This window comes from Megalops cyprinoides, chromosome 9 (genome assembly GCF_013368585.1).
Source record: "Megalops cyprinoides isolate fMegCyp1 chromosome 9, fMegCyp1.pri, whole genome shotgun sequence".
In the NCBI taxonomy this organism is placed as follows: Eukaryota; Metazoa; Chordata; class Actinopteri; order Elopiformes; family Megalopidae; genus Megalops; species Megalops cyprinoides.
The window spans coordinates 30,057,858-30,085,718 of NC_050591.1; the positions used below are offsets into that span (position 1 = coordinate 30,057,858).

General features: G+C 47.9%; 1 protein-coding gene across 4 annotated transcripts in view; it reads right to left on the minus strand.

The window, feature by feature from the left end:
- The window catches only part of nbeab (neurobeachin b), a 269,175-nt gene that overhangs the window by 113,620 nt on the left and 127,694 nt on the right, over positions 1-27,861 (minus strand). For 3 of the 4 annotated variants that reach the window (XM_036537413.1, XM_036537412.1, XM_036537411.1), the window contains 5 exons: positions 24,522-24,963; positions 18,155-18,309; positions 16,227-16,353; positions 12,991-13,124; positions 6,873-6,934 (listed from right to left, as the gene is read on the minus strand). In XM_036537413.1, the coding sequence (XP_036393306.1) occupies positions 6,873-6,934; positions 12,991-13,124; positions 16,227-16,353; positions 18,155-18,309; positions 24,522-24,963 (920 nt within the window). Of the gene's footprint in view, positions 1-6,872; positions 6,935-12,990; positions 13,125-14,817; positions 14,938-16,226; positions 16,354-18,154; positions 18,310-24,521; positions 24,964-27,861 lie in introns of all 4 variants that reach the window. The other variant, XM_036537414.1, reaches the window with a different exon arrangement.

The window sequence follows — 27,861 nt, forward strand, 5'->3', positions numbered from 1 at the left end:
GCTCGCTCTCTCACAACACTGTCTGGAAATGATTAAAACGCAGTTTAGGGGTCCCGCCGTAGCTGCTGTGGGAACTCAATCTCCTCCTGCCCTGCTCACCGAGGAACGAGTGGGAGAGGGGAAAAAACAAGAGGAGGGCCGGAGTTCAAAACACAGAGAATAGAGAGAGAAGGGGGGGGGGATACCGCAAGGGACGGATGCAGGATGAGTGTAGTTCCCAGCTCTAAGGTCCAGCTAAATTTTGCAAAGGACATGAAAAGGTCCTGTAAAGGCTGGCTTGCAGGAGGCCAAATGGCCCTATAGCACTTCAGTAAGGCAGACACTATGAACACGCTTAAGACTTGTGGAGGACAGACACAGAGGCAGGAATAAACCTTACAGCAATGCAAATCTGAAAGCAAAATAGCATTTGCCTAAAACCTCTGACTGTGCTATGAAGGGACAGTGCTGACACTTACTTAACACTGACCACAGCAGAGTGTATACATGCGTGTGTATGTGTGTGTGTGTGATAAGGCCGGAGTGGTGCCATGTTAGAGATGGGCTCTGGCTTGCTGAACATCCCCCAGCCCCACGTTGAGCCGGAGAAAGAGATAGGGCCGAGGGGCTGCGGTCCATCTGCTCTCCAAATGTTCCCACTGACCCCCTCTGCCTGCTACAGTATCCGCTCCTAAGAAGCTGTTCTTCATTTAAACGGGGATCGTGTACAGCGGCCCTCCGAGGGGCCGCTAGCACCGCGATCACGTGACAAAAATAAATACGGAAATAAATGCCAATGCGGTGATCATGCTCTGCTGGGAACGCCGCAGCGAGTTCTGAGAACCGGGCCGAGAGGCCTGCCGCGTTACGGCAAATAAGTCAATCTGGTGTCTTGTCTGAAGCAGCCCTTTAATGGTGATTAAAAGAGTATATTTTATTTTAGCCAGGAAGCTTAGCTCCCTGGGGGGTGGGTGGGCGGGGGTGTGATTGCTGGGATTTGGAGAAAAGAAAAAAAAAGGGACGAGCTTGGCCCATGTGAAGTGAATTAGCACTGACATGCACCTCCAGAAGGCTGTAATGTGATCCCTCATGTAAATTTGGACCAGACTCGGGGCTTGGCACCTCTGGCGATGGGACGTTTGTTCAGGAGCTCAGATAAGAAAAGCTGACATCCTCACTAATCTGTAGCTGTTAACATGGGATTTTCAACGCATTGTGACGTGATGGAGGCTCGCTCGGCACACCGTGAGGGGGGAGAGGGAGGTGGGGAGAGAGGTCCCCTGGTGCGCCCCTCTTCCCCCACCTTGGTCACTGCTCATTCCCGACCTGGGACAGGAGCACTGCTTCACGTCTTCAGAGACCAGCAACAAAACCTCTATGATCTGGCCCACTTCTGCAGTGACTAGTTAAACATGGGGCCTGTGCACTCACAGTTTCAAGTATGATTATTGCAAAGGGCAGAGAAATGTGATACTTTTTATACTCGTATGTTTTTTAAGAGAACCTTTCATTTTTTTAAAAAACAGCACAAAATCAAAACCATCCCTTCACCATACTATTATAACTTATCATTTATATCAAGTTTCAGGCTGAGATCATGAGATCAATTTTACACCATCTGGGGAAAGCATCCGCAAATTCTGAAGTTTCTAAAGCATTTCACCAAGTCTTTATCCTAAAAGTGACTTATGACAAAGGAGTTCAGTTCAGTTGTTCCACTGTTTTTTTTCCATCACACACCAAACAAGCTAATACTACACTGTTTAATGGTTTCTTGCTCGACGCTTCCATCATCAAAGTCGCATACAAATGATTCCATTTACATTTGAACAGACAGAAGAGTCTCATACTACCTTCCTATACCTGCTGGGGACTGAAGGCAGAGAGGGGTTCAGTGTCTGTTTCAACCGAAATATTAACAAACAATAACACTGCTGTGAAAATACACGATTCACTGGTCTAAGACTGCCACCTGAACATGCTCTGAGGGCACACAGCGAGACCAGTGCTTGTTCCAGAGTCAGAACTCGAGTATCTAGTCACTTTTATCTTCCTGGAACTGTGACATGTCAAAAAATATCACATGCTGATGCTCTGTGAGACCAGTGGGAGTATACTGTGCTCCTGATATTTAGTCAAAAATGTGAGCCAAATAAAATGTAAGGTAAGGTAAGGTAAGGTAAGGCCTCGTACCTCTTTAGGCAGTTGGCACTGCCAACCAAACACATTCCCTGGGTTTGATTTCATTAACCCTCGGTGCCCTCAAACTGGCTAGTCCTTCTAAACCCTCTCTTTGAAACTTCTGAACTTAATGGGTGCTAAGCGTTTGTGGCGTCTCAATCCGACCTGTCAGAGAGAGAGAGAGACGGATTTCGCTTTTATCTGCGCAGCGCGGCGCAAAACATCTGGAGGCCTTCCATCAGTAAATCTCCATGGCTCCGCTCTGTGTCCTTTATGTGTGTTTAAGCTGTTACAAGAAACAGACCCGCTTGACCTTTTCATTTTGTACGGCATTCTAAATGCAGACACCCAACTCTCCGCTCTCCAGGACCGGCTGTGTGGAACCGCAGTGATGGGGATACATAAAGTGACAGATTATTATCATTCATTTATTAATGAAGCTGATGGCTCTCAAAAACCACTATGACACAGCTGAGAGTCTGACTCATTACATAAACAACAGCGTTAACATGAAGACATTTGAAGGGGAAAGTGCAGCATAGTGGTAAGCAGCCGGGCTCATAACCGAGTGGTTGCCGGGTTGAATCCCAGCTGGGACACTGCTGTAGTATGCTTGGGCAAGGTACCTAACCCAGAATTGCCTCAGTAAATATCCAGCTGTATAAATGGATAACATGTAACAACTGTAGCCTATGTAAGTCGCTCTGGATAAGAGTGCCTGATAAACAACAATAATGTAATGTAATATAATGTAACTTGAAGGCAACTATTGCGGGCGGTTCTGTGCACACTGGCCACACAGGCCAATTACTGTACACTTGCTCTCCATCACTTGGAGAACACTCTGCCAGAGACAGCAATGGAGACATCCACATGTCTACAAATCAGACCTCAGCCATGACCTTCCAGGACCCTGATGGCTTCTGACACGTGTATAGCAGTGAGAATTGATGCTGTCACAAATATTGTGTAGGTACATAAGAACATAATTCCTCATCTTGATATGTGGCAACTGTTACACTGCCAGTGGGCTTTTGTGAGGAAATATTTTCCACTATCAATACTACAACTCTGCCTTAAAGCATTATCATTAAAGCAATATCCATCTTAATGTTGATCCCATACAATGACAACAAGGGGATTTAAATACAAGGCTGCCCTCCAGCTGAACACATTTCGGCATTGAGAACAGACACTTAGCATAACAGCCGCCATATGCAAATTCACAGAATGATGGGAAATGTAGGCTGTTTTTCACAACCCTTTAAGTGCTTTGTAGGACGTTCACAGGAAACTTGGCATTCACCACTAAATGACATCCTGCTCACACGCTGTTATTGGTGTTGATTTTTGTTTGCAGTTTATACAGTTGCTGTTTATCCACCCTCTCTCTACTGCTTTCCACACTGAGCCCCATGGGCCTTGTTTGCAGGCCAGCACAGAGTGCAGGTCATGTGACTCATGCTGTCCCCAAACCCTGGTAATAGTGGTATATAGTGGTATGCTGTGTTATTTATTTTTTTCCAACCATTACCTTTGATTTTTTTTATTGTACTTCTACCTCTAAGGGCAGTCTGAACACCCCCCCCCCCCCCCGCCCCCCCACCTGGTGCTCCCAGAATTGTCTGTGCGTCCTGTTAGTTCCGAAATGCTGTGTGTCTTTAGTCTTTAAGGTTAATGTTGCAGAAGGCCCGTTCAGCCGGGAGTGCAAGGGTTTTCAGGAGAGCCTGGCTCCACTCAGACTCTCACCCTGATGCTTCTGGAAGGACATGGGGCGAGGGCTCTGGTTACATTCCCCTTTTTCCTGCGGATCAATATTTCAGGCAAAGTTTCATCCCTGGAGCCTCTAATGGCAGGAACCGGCGGAGCCGCGGTAATGCTATCTCTGTGATGAGGGGATGAGCCAGGACCCCCTAACGCCGCGCCGACGCTCCCCTCCGCAATAAATCCACGAGCTGGGAACGGCAGCGTCCCGCAGATCCTTTCTTCCCTCCTCTTTTTTTTCCCCTCCAGAGGAGCGGAGTGGAGTTGCCAGGGAACTTCAAAGGGAGGAAGAGCGCGGGGTGACCTGCCACCCTGAGGCCCTTCTGGAGCGTTTTGAGGGATAACCCTTCCTATGTCCGCCCTCTGATAACAAATGCGTGTGGGTGCAGACCGGCTGGACCGGGGCTGGGGCTCCCAACACGGCAGAGCCGCCCTGGAGGTGCTGATCTTCCTAACGGAGCCTCTCTCCCCTGAACTCTCTCATCAGCTGGATCCAGGGAAGCGGCAGCCTTCTAATGGCTTCCTCATGCTCTCCCGGCGCAAGACTGATGGGCCGACAGCAGGTATGTTAAATATCTTCTGTAGTAACTGCAACATCGGGACTCTGACCCCCTCCCAAAATGGAGGCTTACGGAGAGATTTACGGGGTTAGTGCTAGTGGTAACTGGTTTGTTTGTCGTTAGCATTCAAGGGAACGGAAACTGCAGGGACTGCATGAGGAGGGGCTCTTTTGAGACGGGTACAGAGTGTGGAGGGCTCTTCTGCGTAGAGTAGAATGCAGGGAGCTCCTTTGAGTAGGGTACAGAGTAGTGTACTCGCTAACGCATACATGTGAATTCAACATGAATGTTTGGGGCTTTCTGTTAAAGGACAAGCTGCTATATTTCAATTAAATTCCAGCACGTATTGAACAATTTGCTTGATCATTAGACATGGACTCGCTGATCTATTAACAGAGACCTTGATAACATGGTTCTTAAGAATTAAAGAATCTGAATTGGAAACTGAGAGGGTAGAAAGGTATGCCGTTTTAAATCATTTCAGTAATAGTATATCTTGACAAATTCACACAGCGCCAGTGAAAGGTAAACAGAGTTAAAAAACAGGAGGCAGACAATGGGTACCAAAGCAAAAAAAAAAAACTGACGCGTCACAAAATATATGGAAAAAATGTACCCAATTATAGTTCCTTTCAATATGTCAATGATACATGGGAGATGCTAAATAATTAGTCTTTACTCTAAATGAGCGTACTAGCTTCAACATATTCCTGTATGAAATTAAAATGAGGTTTAAAAATGCAAGGCCTGACTTCTTCTAGTTGGCAATGTCCAACTCTGCTTATGATTTAAGCTTGTGAGTTAATTGTAAGGAGTTCATTGAGAAAGACAATGTTGTGTTGGCATGCATTCTGTATTTTTCTGGCTTAAGTATATGGATGGGTGATACATGAGACTGCATGGGGGGTTTGTGGGTATGATGTAAGGTGTTACAAACACATGGTGACGTGGGTGGATATCAATAGCCACAGTGATGAGGAGGTAAAAGTTCATGGTATCCAGAGGGCATTATGACAAAGGTGTTGATTAGGTGTCAAGCATAAATTAGTGGTTGGCAGATCATGTGTGTGTGTATCTTTGTGTGTGTGTGTGTGTGTGTGTGTGTGTGTGTGTGTGTGTGTGTTGAGCTGGGGGGTGATGCTAAATGCGAGAGTTCAGAAAGGGCAGAGGACTATGGGTAAAATGAAAGCAATGGCTTGATCCAAGGGTGTTGGAGCACACCAATCACACAGTTAGTCCTGCCAGCGCTGCCACCTTGAAGAATGCCTCTAAAGACTATGCGTGCCATTGTCGCTTGTCTGGCAGAGACAAAATGCCTTGAAATACGTCGTTGTGAATGTCAGATGTAATGTACGCACTGTTAAGCCTCGGCGGTTGGGTTTAACAAGCTTGCACAGGAATAATGGATGCGTCTGAAACCAGACTCCCCCGGTATGAATCAGCATCTGAGAGATGCACTTCCGTTCAGGCTGCCTCTGCAGGCTTCCAGGTGGATAGAGCCATCACAGGCCAGCTTAACGCATCACTCTAAGCAGCATCACACAGCTGTGCTTCATGAATTCGTTCAAATTTTTTGATGTTACAAACACTAAAAACCAAAGCGATGCTAACTGACTTCAGGAAAGGAGCAACTCCATTTGGGCCCACTGAGATAAAGGGTCAGAATATAGAGGTGGGGGGGGGGGGGGGGGGGGTTGAAGTATCTTTGACTGGTCACAGTTATTTTTGATAGGATAAATGCACAGAAAAAATCTACAGAAATGGACAACAATGTCCCTCATTTTTAGGAAGGCGGACAAAACCATTTTTTCCACCTTTTCACAGCTCTCATACAGGCTGGGTATCCAAAGTTTTGTTACAAAGTGACAATGTAAGCTTCTACCATCTAGGAAATGTTTTTGCATCCCTTGGAGCAAAAATAATAGATGTAGGAAGTCTGGCAATCCCAATGTTATGCCCCAATGTTAAATTTAAATGTGTTGTGACAAAAAACATTTAAATTTAAAAATATTACCTGTTACCAACTATGGATTTTGTGCACTGGAGGTTTGGCCTCTATTACAACCATCTTTTCCTTCTGACTGGCAACTCTATCTGACCGTCAAATCACATGATTTATTCATTTTCACATATTTGTGCTGTCATGGATCAACTCTTCCCTTCTGAATTTTACAAATTCTATTACTGGCTACTGAGTGCCCACAGAGAGACTGATTTTGAAGTCAATGAACCAGAGCAAAGTAAAAGTCTTGTCTGGTCCTTGACCCTTGTGAAGCCACACCATAGCTGCATTTGGCAGTGGTGCAGGTGCCTAACTGGAGCAGGCCAGAGCAGAACCAGCACAGGGTCAGAAGAGACAGATACCTGAGGAGAAGGACAGAATCTCACCTGGGAACAAAGCAGCATGACCAGCTCCACCACTGAAGTGCTGGACTTCATACACACCAGACCTGCGGGAGCAGAGAGCACAGGACAGGACACAGTGAGGACACGCAGAGGAGAGAGACACACACACACACACACACACACACACACACACACACACACACACACACACACACACACACAAAACCTCTCTCGGACTCACTCATTCACGCATTCACTTCCTGTCTCACTCATATACACAGGTGCCCTTGAACACCTGCACTAAGGCTCTCTCGTACACAGCCTAGACCATGTGCTTTCATACACTGTCTTACACACACAGCAGAGAGGACAGAGGAGCATGAGGACACAAAATAAGGACAGGAGAGGAAAGACACAGAGGAGAGAAGAAGAGGAACACACACACACACTCTTACAGACAGGAGGAGAGGAACACACACACTCTTACAGACAGGAGGAGAGGAACACACACACACTCTTACAGACAGGAGGAGAGGAACACACACACTCTTACAGACAGGAGGAGAGGAACACACACACTCTTACAGACAGGAGGAGAGGAACACACACACTCTTACAGACAGGAGGAGAGGAACACACACACACTCTTACAGACAGGAGGAGAGGAACACACACATACTCTTACAGACAGGAGCAGAGGGACACACACTCTTACAGGCAGGAGGAGAGGAACACACACACACTCTTACAGACAGGAGGAGAGGGACACACACTCTTACAGACAGGAGCAGAGGGACACACACTCTTACAGACAGGAGGAGAGGAACACACACACACACACAGACGGGAGAAGAGGGACACACACACTCTTACAGACAGGAGCAGAGGGACACACACACACTCTTACAGGCAGGAGGAGAGGAACACACACACACTCTTACAGACAGGAGGAGAGTGACACACACTCTTACAGACAGGAGAGGAACACACACACACTCTTACAGACAGGAGCAGAGGGACACACACACTCTCTCAGAGACAGGAGAAAAGGAGAGGAGAGACAGGAGAGGAGAGGAGGGATATATCACTCTCACATAGGCAGGAGAGGAGGGGGACATCACTCACAGACCAGGAGGGGAAGAGAGGAGGGAAACTCCAGCCTCTCACAGATAGCAGAAGAGAGAGACACACCACTCTCCTACAAACAGGAGGAGAAAAGAGAAGGGGAGAGGAGAGGAGGGACACACCACTCTCACAGACAGGAGGAAAGGAGAAGAGAGGGGCCAATCTCTCTTACAGGCAGTACAGTTGAGTGCAGAGGACAGTGAAATCATTACTGAGAACAGATTTGTTTAATTTATGTGGGGGGTTTGAGAGTGCCCTCATTATATCATTAAGATTTTTAATATACAAGTAAGAAAAGATGGCATTTCACATAGCTACAATAATGGATTTAAAACACCACGGTCCCAGAAGAACAGCTCAACTAGCCAATTTCACAGACGGTAATTCAGGCCCTTGAAGTAGATACAGATTGGGTAAATATACACAGAGCACACCCTATTGTTAAGCATTATTTTAAAATAAAATGCTTGACAGTTTTGGATTTTTCACTGAGAGACGGCATGTGAAGGACATGACGACCTTCACATACAAGCTTCAGTCACACTGTATGATTGGCTGTGTCCCCCCCCCCCCCCCCCCCCCCCCCCAACCTGCTTTTAGTCACATTAGTCTGTTAATGTATCTGAAGTGGCTAAAGGTCACTGCGTGTCAGGGTGAGTGGGATCAATATGACTGCGGTTTTCTTTCCATGAGAGAGCGGCTTCACATTTGGATAGAGATCATCACTGCATTCTGCAAACGCATTATGAAAAGAAAGCAACTCACCTCGTTTACAAACAGATACAGTACCTTCCAGAATCACAGCTGAACATTGTCCTATTCAGAGTCAAACTGAATAAACCTGGCATACTGTGCACTAAGATTCAATGTAAGGTTGCACCAAAAATTATTATAATTATTATTTTAACCATATGATTTCTCACACACACATAAGCTCCATTGATTTTTTGTATATTAAAATCCACATATTTTGGTTGTTGGAGGTTTCTGGTGCAAGCTTGACATGAATCCAAGCATTCTACACAGGGGCCCTGACAAGTACGGAAGCCCCTCTTGGACAAACATAACGCTGTGTCATAGACAGACAACGCAGGTGCAGTGAGGCATTCAACACAGAGGACAGTTTGCAAGTGCTACATAGACGATGTATCTCAGATCTCAGACATCTAGTGATTCTAGAGACTTCTGCCACTTCAGGGCCCTGCACTCTCTCTCTCTCTCTCTATGGGAACCAGTGGAAACCCACCTGGGTTCTTTTGATACCCCTGATCTATCTCTCTCTTTCTTCTTTCTTTCTCTTTCTCTCTCTCTCTCTCCACCTCCTCCCTTCCTCCCTAACAGACACACACACACACACACATCCTGGGTCTCCAGTCTCAAACGGTGGATTTGAAAGCAGACAGTGGACTAATGAAACAAGAAGCAGGTGCGAGAAGCTCATTTGTGGAAACCACGGCCTTGACTGATCTGCTATTCTGCACTTCCAGCTCTTACAGGTGAGAGGCATTAATGGAGAAGCCTCTTGCTGGCTGGGAGGGGGAGGAGGGCAATCAGAGAGGCTGGGCAGGGGCGAAGGAGACTGCCCCTTTCCCAAGCTTTTGTACATGAGGGAATGAGAAGATGGCATCCGGTGAAGAGCACTGACACAAAATGAGAATTGGGGTCTATACAGCAACCCACACAAACCTGTGATTTTGTGGTGATGTTTCACATGAAAATGAAAAGAATATTTTTTTTCTTGTTTTAGCCACACAAAATACAGATGTTACTCAATCTGATTTCAAAGTTCTGGTACAAAAGCATTTTTATTTATTTCTGATTCAATTTAAAAAAATACCAGCGTTTTCTTTACCTAAAAACTGCACAACTTCAATAGTTTGCCTGCGGTCATAAAGAGCCTCCATAATGGCTTTAATATTTAAGTACACTGTATTGTGGTATTTTATATTAACAGTGGCTAGGACCTTTCCAGCTCAGCTAACAGGCACCACTATTTCTATCACAGACTGTGCTAATCAGATTCCACAGTACAAAGGGTACTGCTGGCTGATCGAGTGCATTTTATCTCACAGGCAAAATAACACTATTTAACAAAGCAGCTGACCCAGTTTGTGATCCTGGAGTATCTGTGTGGGGTCAGTGCCTTAACTGCGCAATCAGCTTCACCTATCTGGGTACAAGCAGAGCTATTCCAGGTTTCTCTACACACATATTCCAGAAGGAAGTGACCTTGGTCCTGTCTTAAAGCTGTCAGAGCAGACATCCTCCCATTACACGAGAGGGTCAACTTTCCCGTCCCATAATTCAGCTCTCCCTGACATTTCCCGCCCAGGGAGAGGGGGCGGGCTCAGTGACCCCGGCGCCGCTCTGATAGACAAACTGGATTCCTTCTCTTTAAACACGCGGCCGGCGGTTATTTCCTGCGGCCGGCGCGGGGTTAAACCCGTGGGTGAATGCGGCGTTTGTGAGGCTGGGCTGAGCTGCGCTCTGCCGCGTGGGGGGGGGAATGTTCCGGCACAACAAGTGCAGTGTTTCGGCACTCCGATGCGCCCCCCCCCCGGCGTGAGAGGCCCAGGGTGCTCCGCGCGTAATTGCCGTGCTGACCACATGTCCGAGGGCACGGGGGCCGCGACCCCCGGTAATTTGAGGGGTGATGGATGGCTGGTAATTACCGGCAAATGGAGCGCCTTTGCACCGCAGCAGTGTATTTCACTGGCGGGACAGGAGTTGGTGGGGGGGGAGGGGGAGGTTGGCTGCTCGGATGAGAAACCGGGGGGGAAAAAAAAACAACCTTTCTTCCCCGCTCCCCAGATTGGGGCACGGCTAATGACTGGGAAGGCTGGGTTTTGCATTTCCGTGATTAATTTCAGGGTGGTGGCGCTACCGGCTTCTCATCGCTTTTCGGGGTGCGATCCATCTCGTCGCGCCGGCGACACGCGGGCTCGGTGACAGCCAATGACGGCGGGTTACGGACAGCTGTTCTTCACGAGGGCCGTCTGCGCCGGCTTAATGACTCAGCTGGATCTGACCGTGTACAGCACACCCCCTCCCCCTCACTAAGGCCCCACGCATGCTGTCTTCATGTTTCATATCCGTCTCACTGAACTCCAGGTCACAGGCTATCGTCAAAATCGCAGAATACTGTCCTTTCATGGAGTACTCGAGCCTGAGCACTGCATACTGCAAAAGCATATACGCTGTCTGCTGTGCAGTCACTCTGTCATATACGGACTGAATATGTATCATATTCACATGCACTGACCCATAATGTGAACCACTGTAAAGTAGGCAGTGTTTGCATGCTACTGTAAGCTCCCTTTTTTGCACAACAGCCAATATTTCTCTGATGAAAGAGTAAAAACAGGAGTCTGAGATGTGCAGGCAGAACTGATCGAGTGCATCCTCACCTTAAAGGTTATGCGTCTCATGTGGGTGGGTTTTTGTGTGGATGCGGGTGTGGGTGTGTGTGCTTCAGGTTTTACTCTGGCTATGACTTGCTTTCTTATCTTCACCTTGTCACTCGTTCTGTGTTTCACTTCACTGAAACGCGAGGACGCATTCAAGGCAGATGTAACTACGGAGTCTGTCTCGGGGCATCCACGGCGATCCACACACACACACACACACACACTACCGTGTTTGCAGCGCTCGACATTTCTGCAAACGTTCTGTGCGTTTCTTTCACCTGTGCAGGCTGGGTTTTATTGGCCAGGCTGAACCTGCAAAGAAAACAAGCCGCTCGCCGTGGTTTTAAAACCGGCTCCGCCAGGCCCCATTATAAAACCTGCTTCCTACCGCAGTTTTAATGGCCTCTCACACGGCGATAAAAGGCGAAAAGAGCGTGACTCACACGCTGTTCGGGGGCATAAACTGAATCTGGAATATCGGTTTTATGTGCTTTGCGTTTATGAAAACATTTCAATTTTCATCCGCTTTGAAAGAGAAAAATAACACACGGCGGCAAAGTAACATTTTAACCGACGTTTGGTTGAAGTGGAATCCTAATGGCCATTAAAACGTTAGTCAGACTGTTCCTGCACTACCGTCCAAAAGGAGTTTAGACATGTCCAACACCGTGGCTGCCTGGAAATATTTACCTCCCCCATCTGAGAGACAGCTTTAGGTACATTGCAGTTAAGACACCTTGAACACAAGGTTAAGAAGGCATGCGTTTTTATTTTAACAGGAAGTGCTGCGACCCACTTCCTGTACTTGCTGTTACCTCCTCTAGGGGGTGCTGTTGGTCATAGTGGAGATGAGTCCTCGCTGAGGCTCAGGCAGATTGGGGCGTTAGACCTGCTTAAACTGCAGACTGAGGAAAGCTGCACTGAATCTGGGCTCTCTCCTCACCACCAGACCTCTGCAACCAGAAGGAGTGCATTTTTCACTCTGCTGCCGCTCTCCTGAATAAACACAGCTCCCCGCCTCAGTGGGCGACCTCGAGCCCTCAGCCCGTTGGAAAGGACTCTATAACTGCGGGCCCAGGCAGTGGAAACGTGAAGCCAGGGTGGCGCGAGCGGCAGGAAAGAGGAAGTGGGCAGTTCTTCAGATGCCCGGCCAAAAGCCATGGGCACGGCATGGCACCGCACACAGACCCGGGGTGGGCCAGCTGCATGGCACCCTGAAGCTGGCGCCAGCGCCGGAAGCCGCAGCCTGGGGGAAGTCCAGGCCCGGCGCTGCGGCCTACAGCCCGGAGACGCCCAGAGCTTCGCCTGCTGATCGCTCAGGGGTGAGACACACTTGTGCACAGAATGAACACACAGGAGAGATGAGGGGGGGGGTGAGAATGAGGATTTAATTTAGATGTGATCAGGAAGGGTGGGCTCGGGTGTAGAGGAGGGGAGGGATTCAGGATTCTGCTATCTCTGGGCTGTTTTCTCCATTAGACACGTGGTGGGTTTGAAGGCCTGCGTGCAGAATAGCTTCTCTCTCTTCATACCTGCTTTTCATCCATCAGTGAGGCAGCCAGCAGCACAGACAGTGGGCGGTGAGGACTCCACACAGAGCTGAGGTAGGAAAAGGGCGTATACAGCACCTGTACCTTCTATGAGCAGCTCCTGGCCATGGCTGCCCAGCAGTGTGCGCGACAGGAAGGGGGCAAAGTCCACGAAGATCTCCCTCAGCAGGGGCGCCACCTTCTCCAGGGCGCGCTCCAGCTTAGTGGTGATACTGCGGGAGGGGGAAAGGGAGAGGGAGAGGGGGAGAAAGGGAGAGAGAGGGAGGGAGAGAGAGAGAGAGGGAGAGAGGGAGAGAGGGAGAGAGAGAGGGAGGGAGAGGGGGTGACAGGGAAAAGGACAGAGCAAGAGAGAGTGAGAAAGACAGAGGAGGAAAGGGGGAGAGAGAGAGGGTGGGAAGGGAGGGAGGGGAGGGGGGGGGGCCGAGACAGGGAGCACAAAGAGCAAGAGAACCAGTGAAGAAAAGAGGGGGAGATGGAAAGAGAGGGAGAGACAGAGACAGGGAGAAAGAGAGAGAGCAAGAGAGCAAGAGAGGTGACAAGGGAGCGAGAAAGACAGAGGGGAGAGAGAGAGCACATGAGAAGAGATTGAGACAGAGGAGGGCGGAGAGCACCAGAGTCAGAGCGAGAGAGAAAGGAGAAGAGAGGAAACAATCAGCACAGTGGCAGTGCAGAGCATGGATGAGAAACACACAGTCCCCTCCGTCTCTGTTAGTACATGGTAAGGGTCAAGGGGCAACCAGTGCTTCCTCTCTCGCAGTGTCTATGAGAGCCTCTCAAGGCGGCAGAGGAATGCCTCACAGCACTGCTGTTAATTGTACTCACTACCATGGCACTACGTAGCTGCATTGAGTAACACGTCAGCGCAAAGGATGCAAAAGACTGAAGTATATTTCAAGAAGAGACTTAGCGTTTATAGCAGCGGGGTGTAGTAGTTAAGGTGCAGGGCTAGTCACCGCGAGGTTATTGGTTCGATTCCCTGCTGAGGCACTGCTGCTGCACCCTTGGGCAAGGAACTTACCCCATAACTGCCTCAGTAAATATCCTGCTATAAAATGGGAAAAATAACCTCTGTAAGTTGCACTGGATAAGAGCGTTTTATAAATGACATTAATGTAACATACAAAACCCTAGATGCAGGTAGCGTACTCTCTCTACGGGCAGCCTGGACGGAAGCCCCTTGCATCCCTTGTTCTGAAAAGCTACCAAGCTTTGTGTACACAGCGCTGGGTTAGACTGCTGATGGACAGCAAAGGTAATCTCATGTAATGTAAAAGGAGAGAGTGTGTCTGTCTCTCACACCACAGTAGCATAGAACTATGCGTCCTCTTAAAAGGCACCAAACGTGTTTCTCTGGACAAGTAGCAACGCTTGATCTTTGCTATTATCACTAAACATACATGTCAAATTGGAGATAAAGATTGATTTTGGAGATAAACATCTAAGTTTACTTTGGAAAGGCCAATGAGGGCTTGAAAATCAAACCCACCAGTACAAAGTCACCACGACAGCTTTCGATTGGATGCATGCATCAAATCAATGGCTCCGAAAATTAGTACTGGAACGATAGCAAGTTCTGTGGCCAGTCCAAGAGAACACTTTCCCAGGGTCTTCGGGCTGTTTCCAGAGACCCATTTCTTGGTGCTCTTTAAGGTCTGCAAACTGAGCCCTTGCGAAGGCGGACAATGAGTCTGAGTGTGTGTGCTAGACATGGACAGACACATGTCCCCAAAGCCCCTACAGAAGAACAGGGACACAGAGCAGAAGGATCAGGGCGGATCTACAAGCCAACACGTCAGCACCGCACCCCCCCCCCCCCGCCCGCGGGCCCCCTGGGGTAGACAGCGAGGGTTCGGAGGAGTGAGAACGGGCCACGGGGCCCCTGTGACCAATGGGAAATGTCCTTGCCTATGACACTGGCCTGCACCTCTGGGGGCTGCCTGGACTCCTGCCAGGGAGCTAAAGGGTTTGAGTTCTGGCGGTGTCAGCCCGGGTCGGAGTGGACACTGGTCCACTTCGCAAAAGGCACTGCAATGCAAAAATTAGCACAAAGAGACAGTGATTACAAGAGCTTATTTATACTGGTCATTCTTCACTGTTACTGTTACTACTGCTCCTTCTGAAGGGGTGGTGGGCTGAGACAGGTCTGTGTGACGGCACGCCTCAGCGGTTCGTGTGACGTGTGACTCGTTTGTTGTGTTTGCAGTCGCTCTGCGGAGCCACGGAGCTGCGGACGTCCGCGAGGGGGGGCCGATTTGATCACTGCGGTTATCATTGACGGCATCATCATCATCATCATCATTATTGTCATCACCATCATCATCATCATCATCGTCGTCGTCGTTGTCCTCGTCTCCGACAGCACAGGCAGCCGAGGCAGCTTCATCATCGACTCAGCCGCCGCGGTAAGTGAGGCTGGTTACCGCTGCCATAGCAACCTGTCTGCGATGCCTTCCGGGGGGGAGGGGGGATGGTGGGGGGGCGGAGGAATCCGGGAGAGCGTGCGCGGGCTCTCTGCAGTCTGCCGGCATTCCGGGACGGGGGGGGGGGGGAGATGTGCGTGTCACAAGCCATTAGAGGGGGCGAGGTGGAGGACTGAAGGGCAGAGGGGCGCCGCGTCCGCAGGGGTTTGCAGCTACACGTACCCGCGCCTCTCCCCGCATTATCATTCACACCGCACCGCCTGCCGCTGCTGCTGCGCCCCACCCCGTCCTTCAGCCCAAACACACATTAGGCGAAGGATGAGGGACCAGGAATATCAATGCGGGAACGAAACGTGTCAGATCGGGGACGGCGCCAAACGGGGGGGGAGGGGGGTGGGGGGGCAGGTTTCAAAAGGTATCACTGTTGTTTTGTTTTGGGGTTTTTTTTTTGCAACAAACAGAAAAACCCACCGGATACTGTGCAGAGCCCAGGTGATCATTTTTTTAACGGAATGAAATCTGGTCAGAGCCCATGCTCATCTTATCTGTCTAATATGCTGATAGGAATCAACTGTGTGCAGCCCGGCACGCAGGAACGCAGGAGCCTCCGAGACTCGGGAGAGCGAATGCAAACACGGGGAGATGAGAGGGAGGAGCAGAGCTGCTGGGGAAAGACCCCCTCTGGTGGCTGCAGTCTGTGCGGGACTCCTGTCCCCTCTGAGAGCAGCTAGGTGTGTGAGATGCCATGCAGATGACACATACGCATGTAAACAGACCGGTGACCACGAGTCAGATGGGCTGGAGTCAGGTGAAGTAATGGATGATGGGGGGTGGTGGGGGGTGCAGGGGACAGGGGACAGGAGCAGGCCACAGTTTGGGACGACGCGGCCGTACCTCATGTTCTCCACGGTGTCCTCGGGCATGGGTGCCACCGTCTGCACGGCCGGCAGGTTTTTGCTGGTGGCTCCGTTGACAAAGCTGGAGGAAGAGGAGGATGAGGAGGAGGCAGAGTCTGTGGCACCTGGGTGGACAGGAGAAAGAGCTGGAGCTGACAGCCAAACTACAGAAGAGTGCACAGCCAACTGGGCCTTTGCAACACACACACACATATACACACACACGCAGGCACACACACATACACACACAGTAAACACACACACACATATACACACATACGCAGACACACACACATACACACACAGTAAACACATACACACATATACACACATACGCAGACACACACACACATACACACACAGTAAACACATACACACATACGCAGACACACACACATACACACACAGTAAGCACATACACACATATGCACACACAAACAGTGCACACACACAACTTCACCTTTACCCTGTAGAAAATGCACTTTTCTTATTTGCTAATACCCCCTTAACTGTGCATTGAAAAATTGGTAATTTTCCTTCCAACTTTCCACACAAGAACGGAATGTGTATAAAGCATCGGTGTAAATGCATCAGTGTAACAGCACAAATCAAAACTCCACATTATAAAAGACGCATTTAAAGAGCCATCTAGACTGAATGAGTAAATAAACACCAGTCTGACTTCCTTCATTTCTCCTTTGTGGATTTAACTACTCCACCTTCCACATAAGAACTGTTTTCCACTAACCTCTGCTGTCTCCTAGGGCCAAACATCTCTTAACGGCATATTTAATAGCTTCGTTTCTTTCAAGCGCGCACAGTTTCTATTTGCTCAATATTTCAATCCACAGCTCATCATGCCAGTTGTGGTTTTGTTCAAGGAAATGCAACGTTCAATACCCCTGACATAATACTCCTTTTAACAACGCGTGCTCGTTATTGAAATGACTGTCATATCTGTTGCTCCAACTGACTGATAGCTGCTACAGTGTCTGTATGAAAAGACAGAAGCGGTGCTGGTGCGGCCCCTGGCCCCGAGTGCGCTCACATGTGCTTGAGCCGAACACTGGGAGCTGAAAGCACACTTTGACTGTGATACATTTCTCACATTCCTGCTCTGGGGGCTCCAGGGAGAGCTGGGTATTTTTAATGGCAATGCACTTAATAGGTGTTTGGTCTCCTAATGGTTTCAGCATTAAGTGGGTCCTTTCAGAACGGCAGGCTACAGGAGCCCCAGGGTGGAACCAATAGTGTGCAGGGTCAGGGGAGTGGGGGGGCAGGTCAGGAGAGTGCACATGGGGCTCTGTCACACTGGACTGGGGTTAAACAGAGGGGATGTCTATAAACACACAAATACAGTACACAAATAGAAACCACAGGAAATAACTGTGCGTGCCTTATTCAACATCAAGCTGGTCGTTCAAAAAAATTCCTAAATTCTGTAACTCCCTTGGGAGGTCTTTCAGCTCCTGAAATACAGGCCAGTGCATTGAGGGGGAAAGGGAGCCATCTAGTGGTTATACTAAGTCCCTCCACTAATTCTAGACCACTTTTCAGTGCTGCTAACTAATAATTCTCTAATCCCCCTTGACTTCCATTAATAATTACAAAAATGCACATGTGATTCTTTGAATGGAATTAAAAGGCAAAATTAATTCCAGGGGTGAATCAATTTTGCAGTGCTTATTCAAATTAAACTCTGAAGAATTCCTGGGAGAAATAGTGCCTTCAAAAATATTTCAGACAGTAACACAATATTTGGCTTTGTTTATATAAGCCAGTCACAGTGTCTGACTTACAGGGGAAAAAAAACTGTTTTTAAAGTGAAATTAAGAAGATTCTGGGGGGATTTTTTTCCCAGAGCCCTCCCCCTGTACGTTACTGACAGCCCTGATCAGAAGTGCTGGTGTGCGTGTTCAGGCTCACCTGTAGTGTTAATCATGCTTTTGGGAGTGGCTGAGGCAGCGGCGAAGATGTTGGGCGTGCTGCCAGAGGCGAGGCCCCCCGTGGTGCTGGCGTTGCCCACCGTGTTGACCGCCAGACTGCCCGGAGGGGGCTTCTTCACCGGGACCACCACGCTCCTGTGGGAGAAGGGCACAGGCCGGGCACAAAGTCAGCCCACGGGGACACGGAGTCAGTCAGCAAACAGAAGTCACTCATCGAGCAATGAATCAATGAATGATTCATTGTTTCAAGCGACGAATGATTCACAATGAATCGGAGTCTGCAGACACACAGGGTCAGTCAGCACAGACCAGAGAGTCATTCAGCGGATATGCATGTTCAGTGAGCACAGGCAGTCGGTCAGCAGAGAGTACAGTCACTCCTAAAACACTAGTATCATTCAGCAAACACTAGAGTCATTCAGCAGACACTAGAGAGTCATTCACCAGACAGTGGAGTCATTCCGCAAACACTAGAATCATTTAGCAGACCCTAGAGTCATTCACTAGACACCAGAGAGTCTCATTCAGCAGAAATTAGACAGTCATTCACTAGACGCTACAGTCATTCAGCACACACTAGAGAGTCATTCACTAGACTCTAGAGAATCATTCAGCAGACTCTAGAGCCAGTCGACCCACACTATAAGGTCATTTGGCAGATACAAGGCAGAGTCGCATTGAGTCCCAGTCCAGGCTGATACCATATGGAATAACAGCTCACTGAGGCAATTCATAGTAAGAGTCCTGAAGCTAAACTGGAATGTAACTCAGCTGCAGGTGAGTGGAAAACGTGGGCAGGACCTAGGGGTCACCCAGTACACGAATTACACCAGATATTATACAAATCCCTGTCTGATCTGTCAACAAAAATTTCCTTTCCGGCTTTTCTGGGACCTCACCCCAGACACAGACTTTGTCCTAAGAGGGCAGTTTGTTCTTTCCTGTACACACACTCTGCACATTGGACACCGAGGTTCCCTCACTCTCCACATGATGTGAATGAGTCTAGGAGAGGAAAATACTTTGGTCATTTGAAACGCGGTCAATCTCTCAGTCTGCCTGTTACTGCCCATTGTTTGAATGGGAAGTTGAACCGCAGAAGTCGATGACAATGTAAATTATGTTTAACTGGGAATGCTCTCTTTACTGGAAAAAGCACTGGAGCCTTATATTTGGAATCTCAATCTTCAGATCTGTGCACAAGACATAATTTTAAAGGGAACCACTGGCTCAGAAAGTGCAGGGCGAAGCCAGAAAAAGCAGCTCCGTGTAAACCCAGGTATGTTATTTATCAAAGGCAGCGAGCAGCTGGAAAAGGGACGAGCCGGTGCAAACAACTTCAGGTTTTTCAATATTTGTTCTCCATAGAGACTGTTACTCTGTACCTCTACATCATTCACCGGTGAATGGCTTTTACTTTGGATCTGGTTTTATTGCACAGGTCTGTCTCCGTTCTCACCTCATAGATCAGCTTGCAAATGTGCAATTCTGCTCTGAAGTCCAGGAAAGGAAGCCCCCATCAATGTTTTTATAATACCCAAAATGTCCCTTTCATTCGACAGTATGATATGCATAGCTCACATTCCAAGCAACAGTTTTCAGAAAACAAGCTTAATTTGCCAAACAAGAAGATTTCAGTCTACATTAAATAAAGGAAGGAAAGTAATCCAAGAATAGAAGTCAGACATGTCCCTATTTTTATCCTTCCTATAATGTATAATTAAACAAGTTAAACCACTAATAAGCATACTAAGACTTACATGAATGGAGCTATATTTATCCTTCATGGTTAAGACTCTTTTTGTAATGGGGAGGAGGTAAAAATAGAAATCTCTCCTTATAGGGCTGGCTGGTCAAAAAAAAGTCTGTGAGCACCTGTTATAGCAGCCACTAGTGTCTGCACTTAGAGGAGACGGGAGACACTGTCACTTTTCCAGCCCTGCTGGCCACAGTGATGTCACAGCGATGTCACAGTGCTGGCGTCCATTGTGAGCATGCCCAGACTTCATTCGGCTAAGGTAAACATCCCGCCTGGCAGCTCTGTGCTTTGGGCCAAAGCCGCCAGGCCTGATTGGACGGTACAGTGTGTGATGCCAGAATAAATAAACTACCGGGTAACAGGCAGGGAAGCTGGTCAGCTGTAGCTGCTGCCGTGCCTTCCTGTTCTCTGGACTGGCTGTCAAACATCCCTCTCCGTCAAGGTGAAACTCTCCAGAACCCCTGCGCCGGGCAGTTCTGACACACACCGGGCCGTGTGCTCCATCACCCGGTCCCAGGCGGCTGGTACCCCTGTAACACACCCTGTGCCACGTGTCGCTCACGGACATGCCGTGCTGAGATTGACACTGCACACCACATCGAAAACGACAGTCTAGACATTCATGTGACTCTGCACTTATTCCGGCCTTCCCAGAAAGTGCAGGCAAACAAGGTTAATTGTAGCTGGTGGGATTGAGCTAATTGAAGTGACAGGGCGGCGCATGAATAATCTACACATTAAGTCGTTAGCGAGGGCCGAAAATATGTCTCCGGCCGGCCCGCTTATTTGCGGAAACTCTGTACACATGACAAGGTCGGTGAGCGGCTGCAGAGTGGAGGGGAAGAGACGGAGGGGGGTCAATGTGGTAAGTGCCAATGCGCTGACCCCGCCTTGTACCTTTACTCTACTGTAAAGCCGCTGGAGATACGGTGTCTCCTGTGAGGCTTCTGTACGAGACATTGCTTTAGAGGGATTAAGGTGAGGCTACACAGATACACTCTCCAGCGATGGACGGAAGAGAAGAGCTTATCCCCAGACGCATGGGCTCCGGGGTCTGTGAGGGGCCAGGGCGGCGTCTCACGGTGCTGAGTCAGAACGATGGAGCCGAGAGTGCTCTGTAACTCCGCCTCACGCATCAAGCTCCAATGTCATCTGCTGCGTGCATTCTGACAGCAGCACTCAGCACCACTGTCACAACTTTAAAAGTAAGGGAGAAACAAAGGAAAGGAACTGATTCTAAAGAAGGACGCATGGGTGCAAACAAAAACAAAAAAATCTGTGCATAGAAAATTGTACATAATTGCATATCTGTATGTATATCTATATCTATTTATCCATCTATTTAGTTAACTATATATACATATAAATAAATCTATATTTATAATACACCTCATATATTAGAACATATGTAATATGCAAATACTGACTAAATGTGGAAATATATAAATATGCATGATAAAGATTAAGAGTGTCTGCTAAATACCTGTAAAAATAATAATAACATAAATATGAACATAATTTGAATATATTTTGGGCATACAGTAATATAGTATATCATACTAGTGACTCAGAATTCAGCCACTGGCATGCAACTAATTAACTAACTAATTATGTAACCCAATATACCAATATTATCACAATAAGATATTGTTATTAACATTTCCTAACACAGTGACACCAATAGGTATCACATTACATTATTAATTCTTAATGAACTGTGGAAAACCGACAACTTTCTAAGACGTGCTGCTGCATAAATCACGACAGGAGCACACAAAGTTCCGGGGATACGCATCGCGAAGGACGCTCAAGTGTTTGTCTGAGGACGGGGTGCGCTTTCCCACAAAGCATTTCACCAAACATACGGACAGCAAGGGAGAGGAAGGAGACTGCCAGAGCGGAGGCAGAGGAAGGGGCCTGTCAGTGACGGGCTTTACTGAAATATTAAAGCGCTCCACGGACATCCTCTCTTCCTGAAGCATATGTGACGTGATCACACCATCATTTATTCATCCTTTCATTCGTTCATTCACTCTCTCTCCTTCTACAGCCTCCGATATCCCACTGACAACCATCCGCACACGCTTGAACAAACATCCTGGGGAGAAAGGGTCTTATTTCCTTAATGATTTTCCTTTTTTATTGTTGTTGGAATCACAAAGTATCACCTTCCTGCAGATATCTGACAGGTCTGAGCCACAACATGCGGGGTGATATACAGGCTGTTGATGAAATATGAATACTTTTAATGAATAATTAATTTGCCGAGCACTCATGAATGATGTATAGATAATCCAACGTATATTTTATTAATAGGATTGTCTTAATTGAGTTGCCTTGAATAAAGAAAGGATTCATCTTCAGATGAATATGAACAGGAGCTGTGGTTGGAAAAGAAGGACGATCATTTGCACTGTGTTGGTGTAAGAATAGCCGCTAAAAATGCACCGTTAATCACTGCAATCAGTCTCATGAGCACTGTGGTCAAAGGCCAGGCAAAATATGAACGCACAGAAAATAAACACAACACAACACTTACACTTACAGCCCTTTTAATTCATTAGCCCGCTACATTGCAGAGATATGCATAAAATCCTAATCTGCTCATACTTAAAACATTTTGATTGTGCATGTTATGAGGCAAAGCATTGCAGAAACAATCCATTCCAGCACAGAAGGGTGTATTATTACAGATATAGTACCTATTTCTCGATTAGATTTGTTATTGAAAACACTTTTTAGGGGAAACAAAAAAAAACCCACCACTTCCCTTTTTTAGGACAATACAAGGCGAAGATGAGGTGGAAAAGGTTTATTTGAATCTGTCATGGAGCGATGTGCCCTGCCCGAGCGATGAGAGGGGGACCCGAGTATTGAACACTAATTGAAAAATCCACTCCCCTGAAGGCGGAGGACAGCAGGGGGGGTGAGGCGGGCCGTTCGCGAGCTCAGGAGTTTGAAGGGGGAATTTTTTTTTTTTTTGATGTTGTCACTCCCAATCTATTGAGGGCCTGACAGACAATCGAAAGGCCCCTGCCTTGGACTGGCAGCTCATTTCGCTGGCAGGTGGCAAACAATTAGACACAGCAATTTGCGCACCGCTGATGACATTAAAGCATGAAACAGAGTTGTATGCGCCAGGGCCGGGCCCGGTCTGTGTGAAAGCATTTCAAAAATAATACACTTTGCCGTGGCGACTCATTTTCGGGCTGCCAGGTCCCATTACCGGCCTGAGCGGTGAAGACGACAGGCCGGGCCACGGCGTGACGCGAGACCGCCTCTGTTTAATCTGTCATCAACGCCCTGGAGACCCTAATCTCCCCACCCCCCACCCCCCCAGCTCCCCTTCATCAATATCACCTCGTCCCCCTCATTGAGCCCAGCTGCATGCATTAGAGCCAGGGGAGCGGCCATTGTGCTCTGACTCGCCGTGTCCTCCACCTTTTCACGCTGGCCCCCGCCGCTGGCTGACTGACGCCGGGCACAAAGGCCGCTCGGCTGCAAGCCCTGCCGTTCGGCACACAAAGAAAAGGGCTGCTGAGCCTTTCTTAAGCGTTCTAGGGCTTTTTTTTGTCGTTTTTCTTTCTTTGGTTTCAATGATATATTTCAAACCATTCATTCAAACTGAAACAGCAATTGAGGGGTGTCACCATCCTGTTCAGGACTGACACAGAAAGAGCAATTGCTGGTGTTAAATCAGCAGAAACTAATTTGCTTTATTATTGTCTAAACACCTATAGATATACCATAATCAGTTTCTTTTAATAAAATCCTTTAAAATACCATACGGTAATGCACGCTTCATGATAAAGAATAAAGTACCACTTTCCAAGAGGGGTCCTACAGGACATAACATGCTGAGAAGCACTGGCAAAGCACTCCCTATGCAAGTGTATGTCAACTGCTGTAAATGTTAATTAACCTTTATGTAGTGTTTTTGGAGACATTTTACTGTGTCGATGAAGGTGTCAATTACATCTTATGTAAGGCCATTCATAGAAGTTATCAAATTCTGACTGAGGTGCAGGGAACGGTCTTTTTCCTGAGCAGCAGAGAGATCCCGAGATGTACAGAAGGGCTCCATGACAGAGGTTACTTCAGCAGAGAGGTCTGTATGCCGGAGAACAGGAGGTTTACTTTAACTGAACCCAAGACTGATCACTTAGAGGTTTTATCTCCCATGGGAATGTAAATAGTCAACTACGACTCCCTCGGACAACTTTAAGAACTTTTCAAACAGGAATTTTTGGCAAGGGGAAATGACTGGAACTGGGGCTAAAAGGAATCATTTTTAATGCTAAAAAACATTAACGTTAACCCAAATGACCCATTACCACAGAATGCTTAATGCAGGGGGTTTAACAAAGCTCTTTTTGAGCAGCAATACTTTGACTTTTTTCCCCTTTCTAAAAAGCATGGAATACATAGGAGATTAACGCACATGGAATTTATGTTCTCGGCTTCCAGAGAGATGGAACCCAGGTTTGGATGCAACTGCCATATACATCTAGAATGAGTGATACCAGGAGGAAGGTCTGGGGGTCAGGGGTGTGGGTTCGGGGAGGCGAGAGGGGCGGCTCGCACCCACCTGTCGAAGGAGTGAAACTGCATGGGCAGGATTGCCTGGGCCTGCGCTTTGACGGCTGGGTCGGGGTAGGGCAAGGGCTCGGGGCCGGCGTCAGTGCTCTCCACGGGCGTAGCCACCAGGCTCTTGAGGATCTCCTTGACGTTGATGCCCTTGTTGCCCTGGGAGATGCTGGAGATGGAGGAGGCGGGCTTCAGCACCTCCACGCTGGGAGACTCGGCCAGGCTCTCCTGGGACTTCTTGACCTCGGAGGAGAGGGTGCAGAGCAGCTCGCTCATGGCGTCTGGCCCACCCGCGCTCTGCTCCAGGTCCGCCCCGTTCAGCACGCTGGACACCTGCTCCTCACCAATGCCCGAGTCCGTGTGCGGCAGCGAGCTCTCAATGTGCAGGTCCTCCATGGGCGCTGGGTTCTCCTTGCCGCTCTCCGCAAACACCGTGGGGTTCTCTGTGGCACACACAGGACAGGCACATCCAACTGTGAACACCCTTGTCCAAACACATTACATCATATGTCATTTAGCAGATGCTCATATCCAGAGTGGCTTACACAGGTTACAATTTTTACATGCTATCTGTTCATACAGCTGGATATTAACTTAGACAATTCTGGGCTAAGAACCTTGCGCAAGGGTACAGCAGGAGTGTCCCAGCAGGGAATCGAACCAGCGACCTTCTGGATGCAAGCCATGCTGTGTACCGCTATGCTACACTGCTGCCTGATCAGCATCTTTTCATAACCCTACCTGGCCAAATGCTAATCAAAACACACAAACAATTTTTCAAATTTTTCAAACAGCACTTCACATCTGCAGATTAACAGTTGTTAATTAAATGTTATCAGCAGATTTAAAGTTTTGATTGACCTTCAGACAGACTGGTAAACAGTACCTCAAAAACAACAGAAACACCCTTCCCAACAACATGTCTGTGGACTCCTTTGCTACAATATCCAAATACAAATCACTGCAGAGCTCGTTTGGGGCTGATTAATGTTGGCACGATGACTTTGATATCTCCACTGAGCATAAATATATTTATTGTGGAGATAAGCCCCTTGCTGCAAAGTGCCTGATCACTTTCCATGCTAATAAACACTAATCCCCAATTCAATTTAAATCCAGTTGAGAGAGATAGAAATGATAAATTCTGAATGCTTCTTAATGAGATCCAACGTTGAGGTTGATCAGTGCCAGCTCCGCTGGATATGAATTGGTAATGGAATCTATGCAGGATTAGTGATGGAGTCATGGTCAAACAGCACACAGCCACTTCAACACTGCCAGATAGATCAGTAACCAATGAGGAGGGAGTCTCTTCTGCCACACAGATGGTCTCTGGGCAAGGAGAGCTAATGTGCCTTTCCCGTGATTTGCCCAAGTGATTTCTGGTTTATCCTGTGAACAGAAAATATTTTACACTGATACCCTATATTTAAATCCAATGATTGAAGCTCTTCCACCTCAGTTTATTGTAGCGATGGCTATCTGTAGTGACAGGTGGGTATGGCTTCATGACCCCTTGATGAACACAGTTTTCATGTTCCATCATCTGCTCACTGATCTAATGGAAGCTGAGGAGCTGAACCAACTGGACGGCATGGGGTGCAAGGGGAAAACTTTTTCATTGGCTCAAATCCGTCCACAAATGACTGCAAGCTGATGCTCTTGGCCATTTTGAGGAGGGGCCCATTTCGTGAACGCTCCCCTTTCAAATCAAGTGTCATCCACGCTAAAGAAAACCCCTGGGCTACAACAGCCCCACTGGGCAAATATACAATCCCATCATTCTCTAACTGGGAGTAAAAGGGGTTTTATCAGAAATCAAACTTAAAAAGCTTATGAAGCTTTTGATGCAATCATATAACAGTATTTCAGTGATAGATGTGTTTATGCAGCACCAGTGCCAATCAGATTGTCTTAAACTATAACTGTATTTTCTAATTTAGGACTACACTGCCCACAAGCATACCTGACGAAACTCTGGTCAGACTTCTCAAATATGTATTTATAACAATCAAGTGACTGGTAACCCACAGCATAAAGGGGATTATATAATAAGTATTTCTGACACTTCTTTACGTTTGTTGATAAATGTGATGCAATTTTTTATGTAAAACATCAGCAGGTCATATTAATTGATAATTGCTTGATATGGTTGCTACAATGTATTTATTGCAGAGAATCATGTGGACTATTTTGAGATTGCTCAAAGCCCTGCAGGATGTGGGATGTCATCTGCCGAGGAGCATGGCCAAAGACCCATGAAATGCCTTTTGATATGCCACCAGAAGGAATCTTCCAGAAAGCATGGTCAAGGCCCCTCTTTCAACCTAGACCAGCAGGACTACCAAGTTTACGCGAGGCGAGCCTGACTAACCCACCTCCTCCCCCTACACTCCCTCCTGACCCGAACCAGTTGTTCCCCAGATGCCAGACTGGCCTCATTGATATTCATCATCAGGCACTAACGAGGTCAGCGGAGCCCGATTTAGCGGGAGAAGATGTCTGGATTTCCCGGGCCGTCGCAGACACTCGTCTGCCACATGCTGTCTGAAAGATTCCCCCTTTTCTCCAATTTATGAGGGTGGTGCTGTGCCTCTCCTCGCCATCCTCTATGATCCCATTCTCCTTTGGTGGATTGCCCGCTTAATCGGCACTGACAGATAGGGCTTGAAATAGCCCTGCCGACTCCATGCCGCCCCGCTCAGAACGAATGCCTCTCCCTCATGTCCAAACTCTCCCTGTCGCTTCATCCTTCTCTCTCCTTTCCTCCTCCCCCGCCCTCTCCTCCAAACTCTGTCCTTCTCTCTCTCTCTTTTTCCTCCCCCCCCCTTTCTCCCACAAACTCCCTGTCTCTCTCTCCCTGTTCCTCCTCCTCTCCCCTCCATCTTGTCCAAAATTTCTCTGCGCCTCTCTTTCCTCCTCTCCCCTCCCTGTAATCCAAACTCTGTCACGGTCTCATTCTCTCCCCCACCCTCTAATCTCAACTGTTTCTGTCCCTCTCTACCTCTCTCATCTCCTGCTCTTCTCTCCCCTATTCTAAACTCTCCTTGTCCTACCCTACCTCTCTCCTATTCGTTCCCTTTCTCTCCTTTGCTTCCCTTCCACCCTTCTTCCTTTCCCTCTACCATTCTGTCCCTCTTCCCCACACACCAGCTTTTCAGCTTCCCATTCCCCCAGCCAGCTGGTTATGAGGAGGCTCACAGACAGCACCAGCAGCAGGGCTGCAGTGCCATGCCACTTCCACCTTGACCTTTAAACCCCAGCTCTAAAAACATCTGGATCATGTCTTATCCTTAACTTTAACGGTTCTTTTTTTTTTTCCAAGCCAAGGGATTTGATAA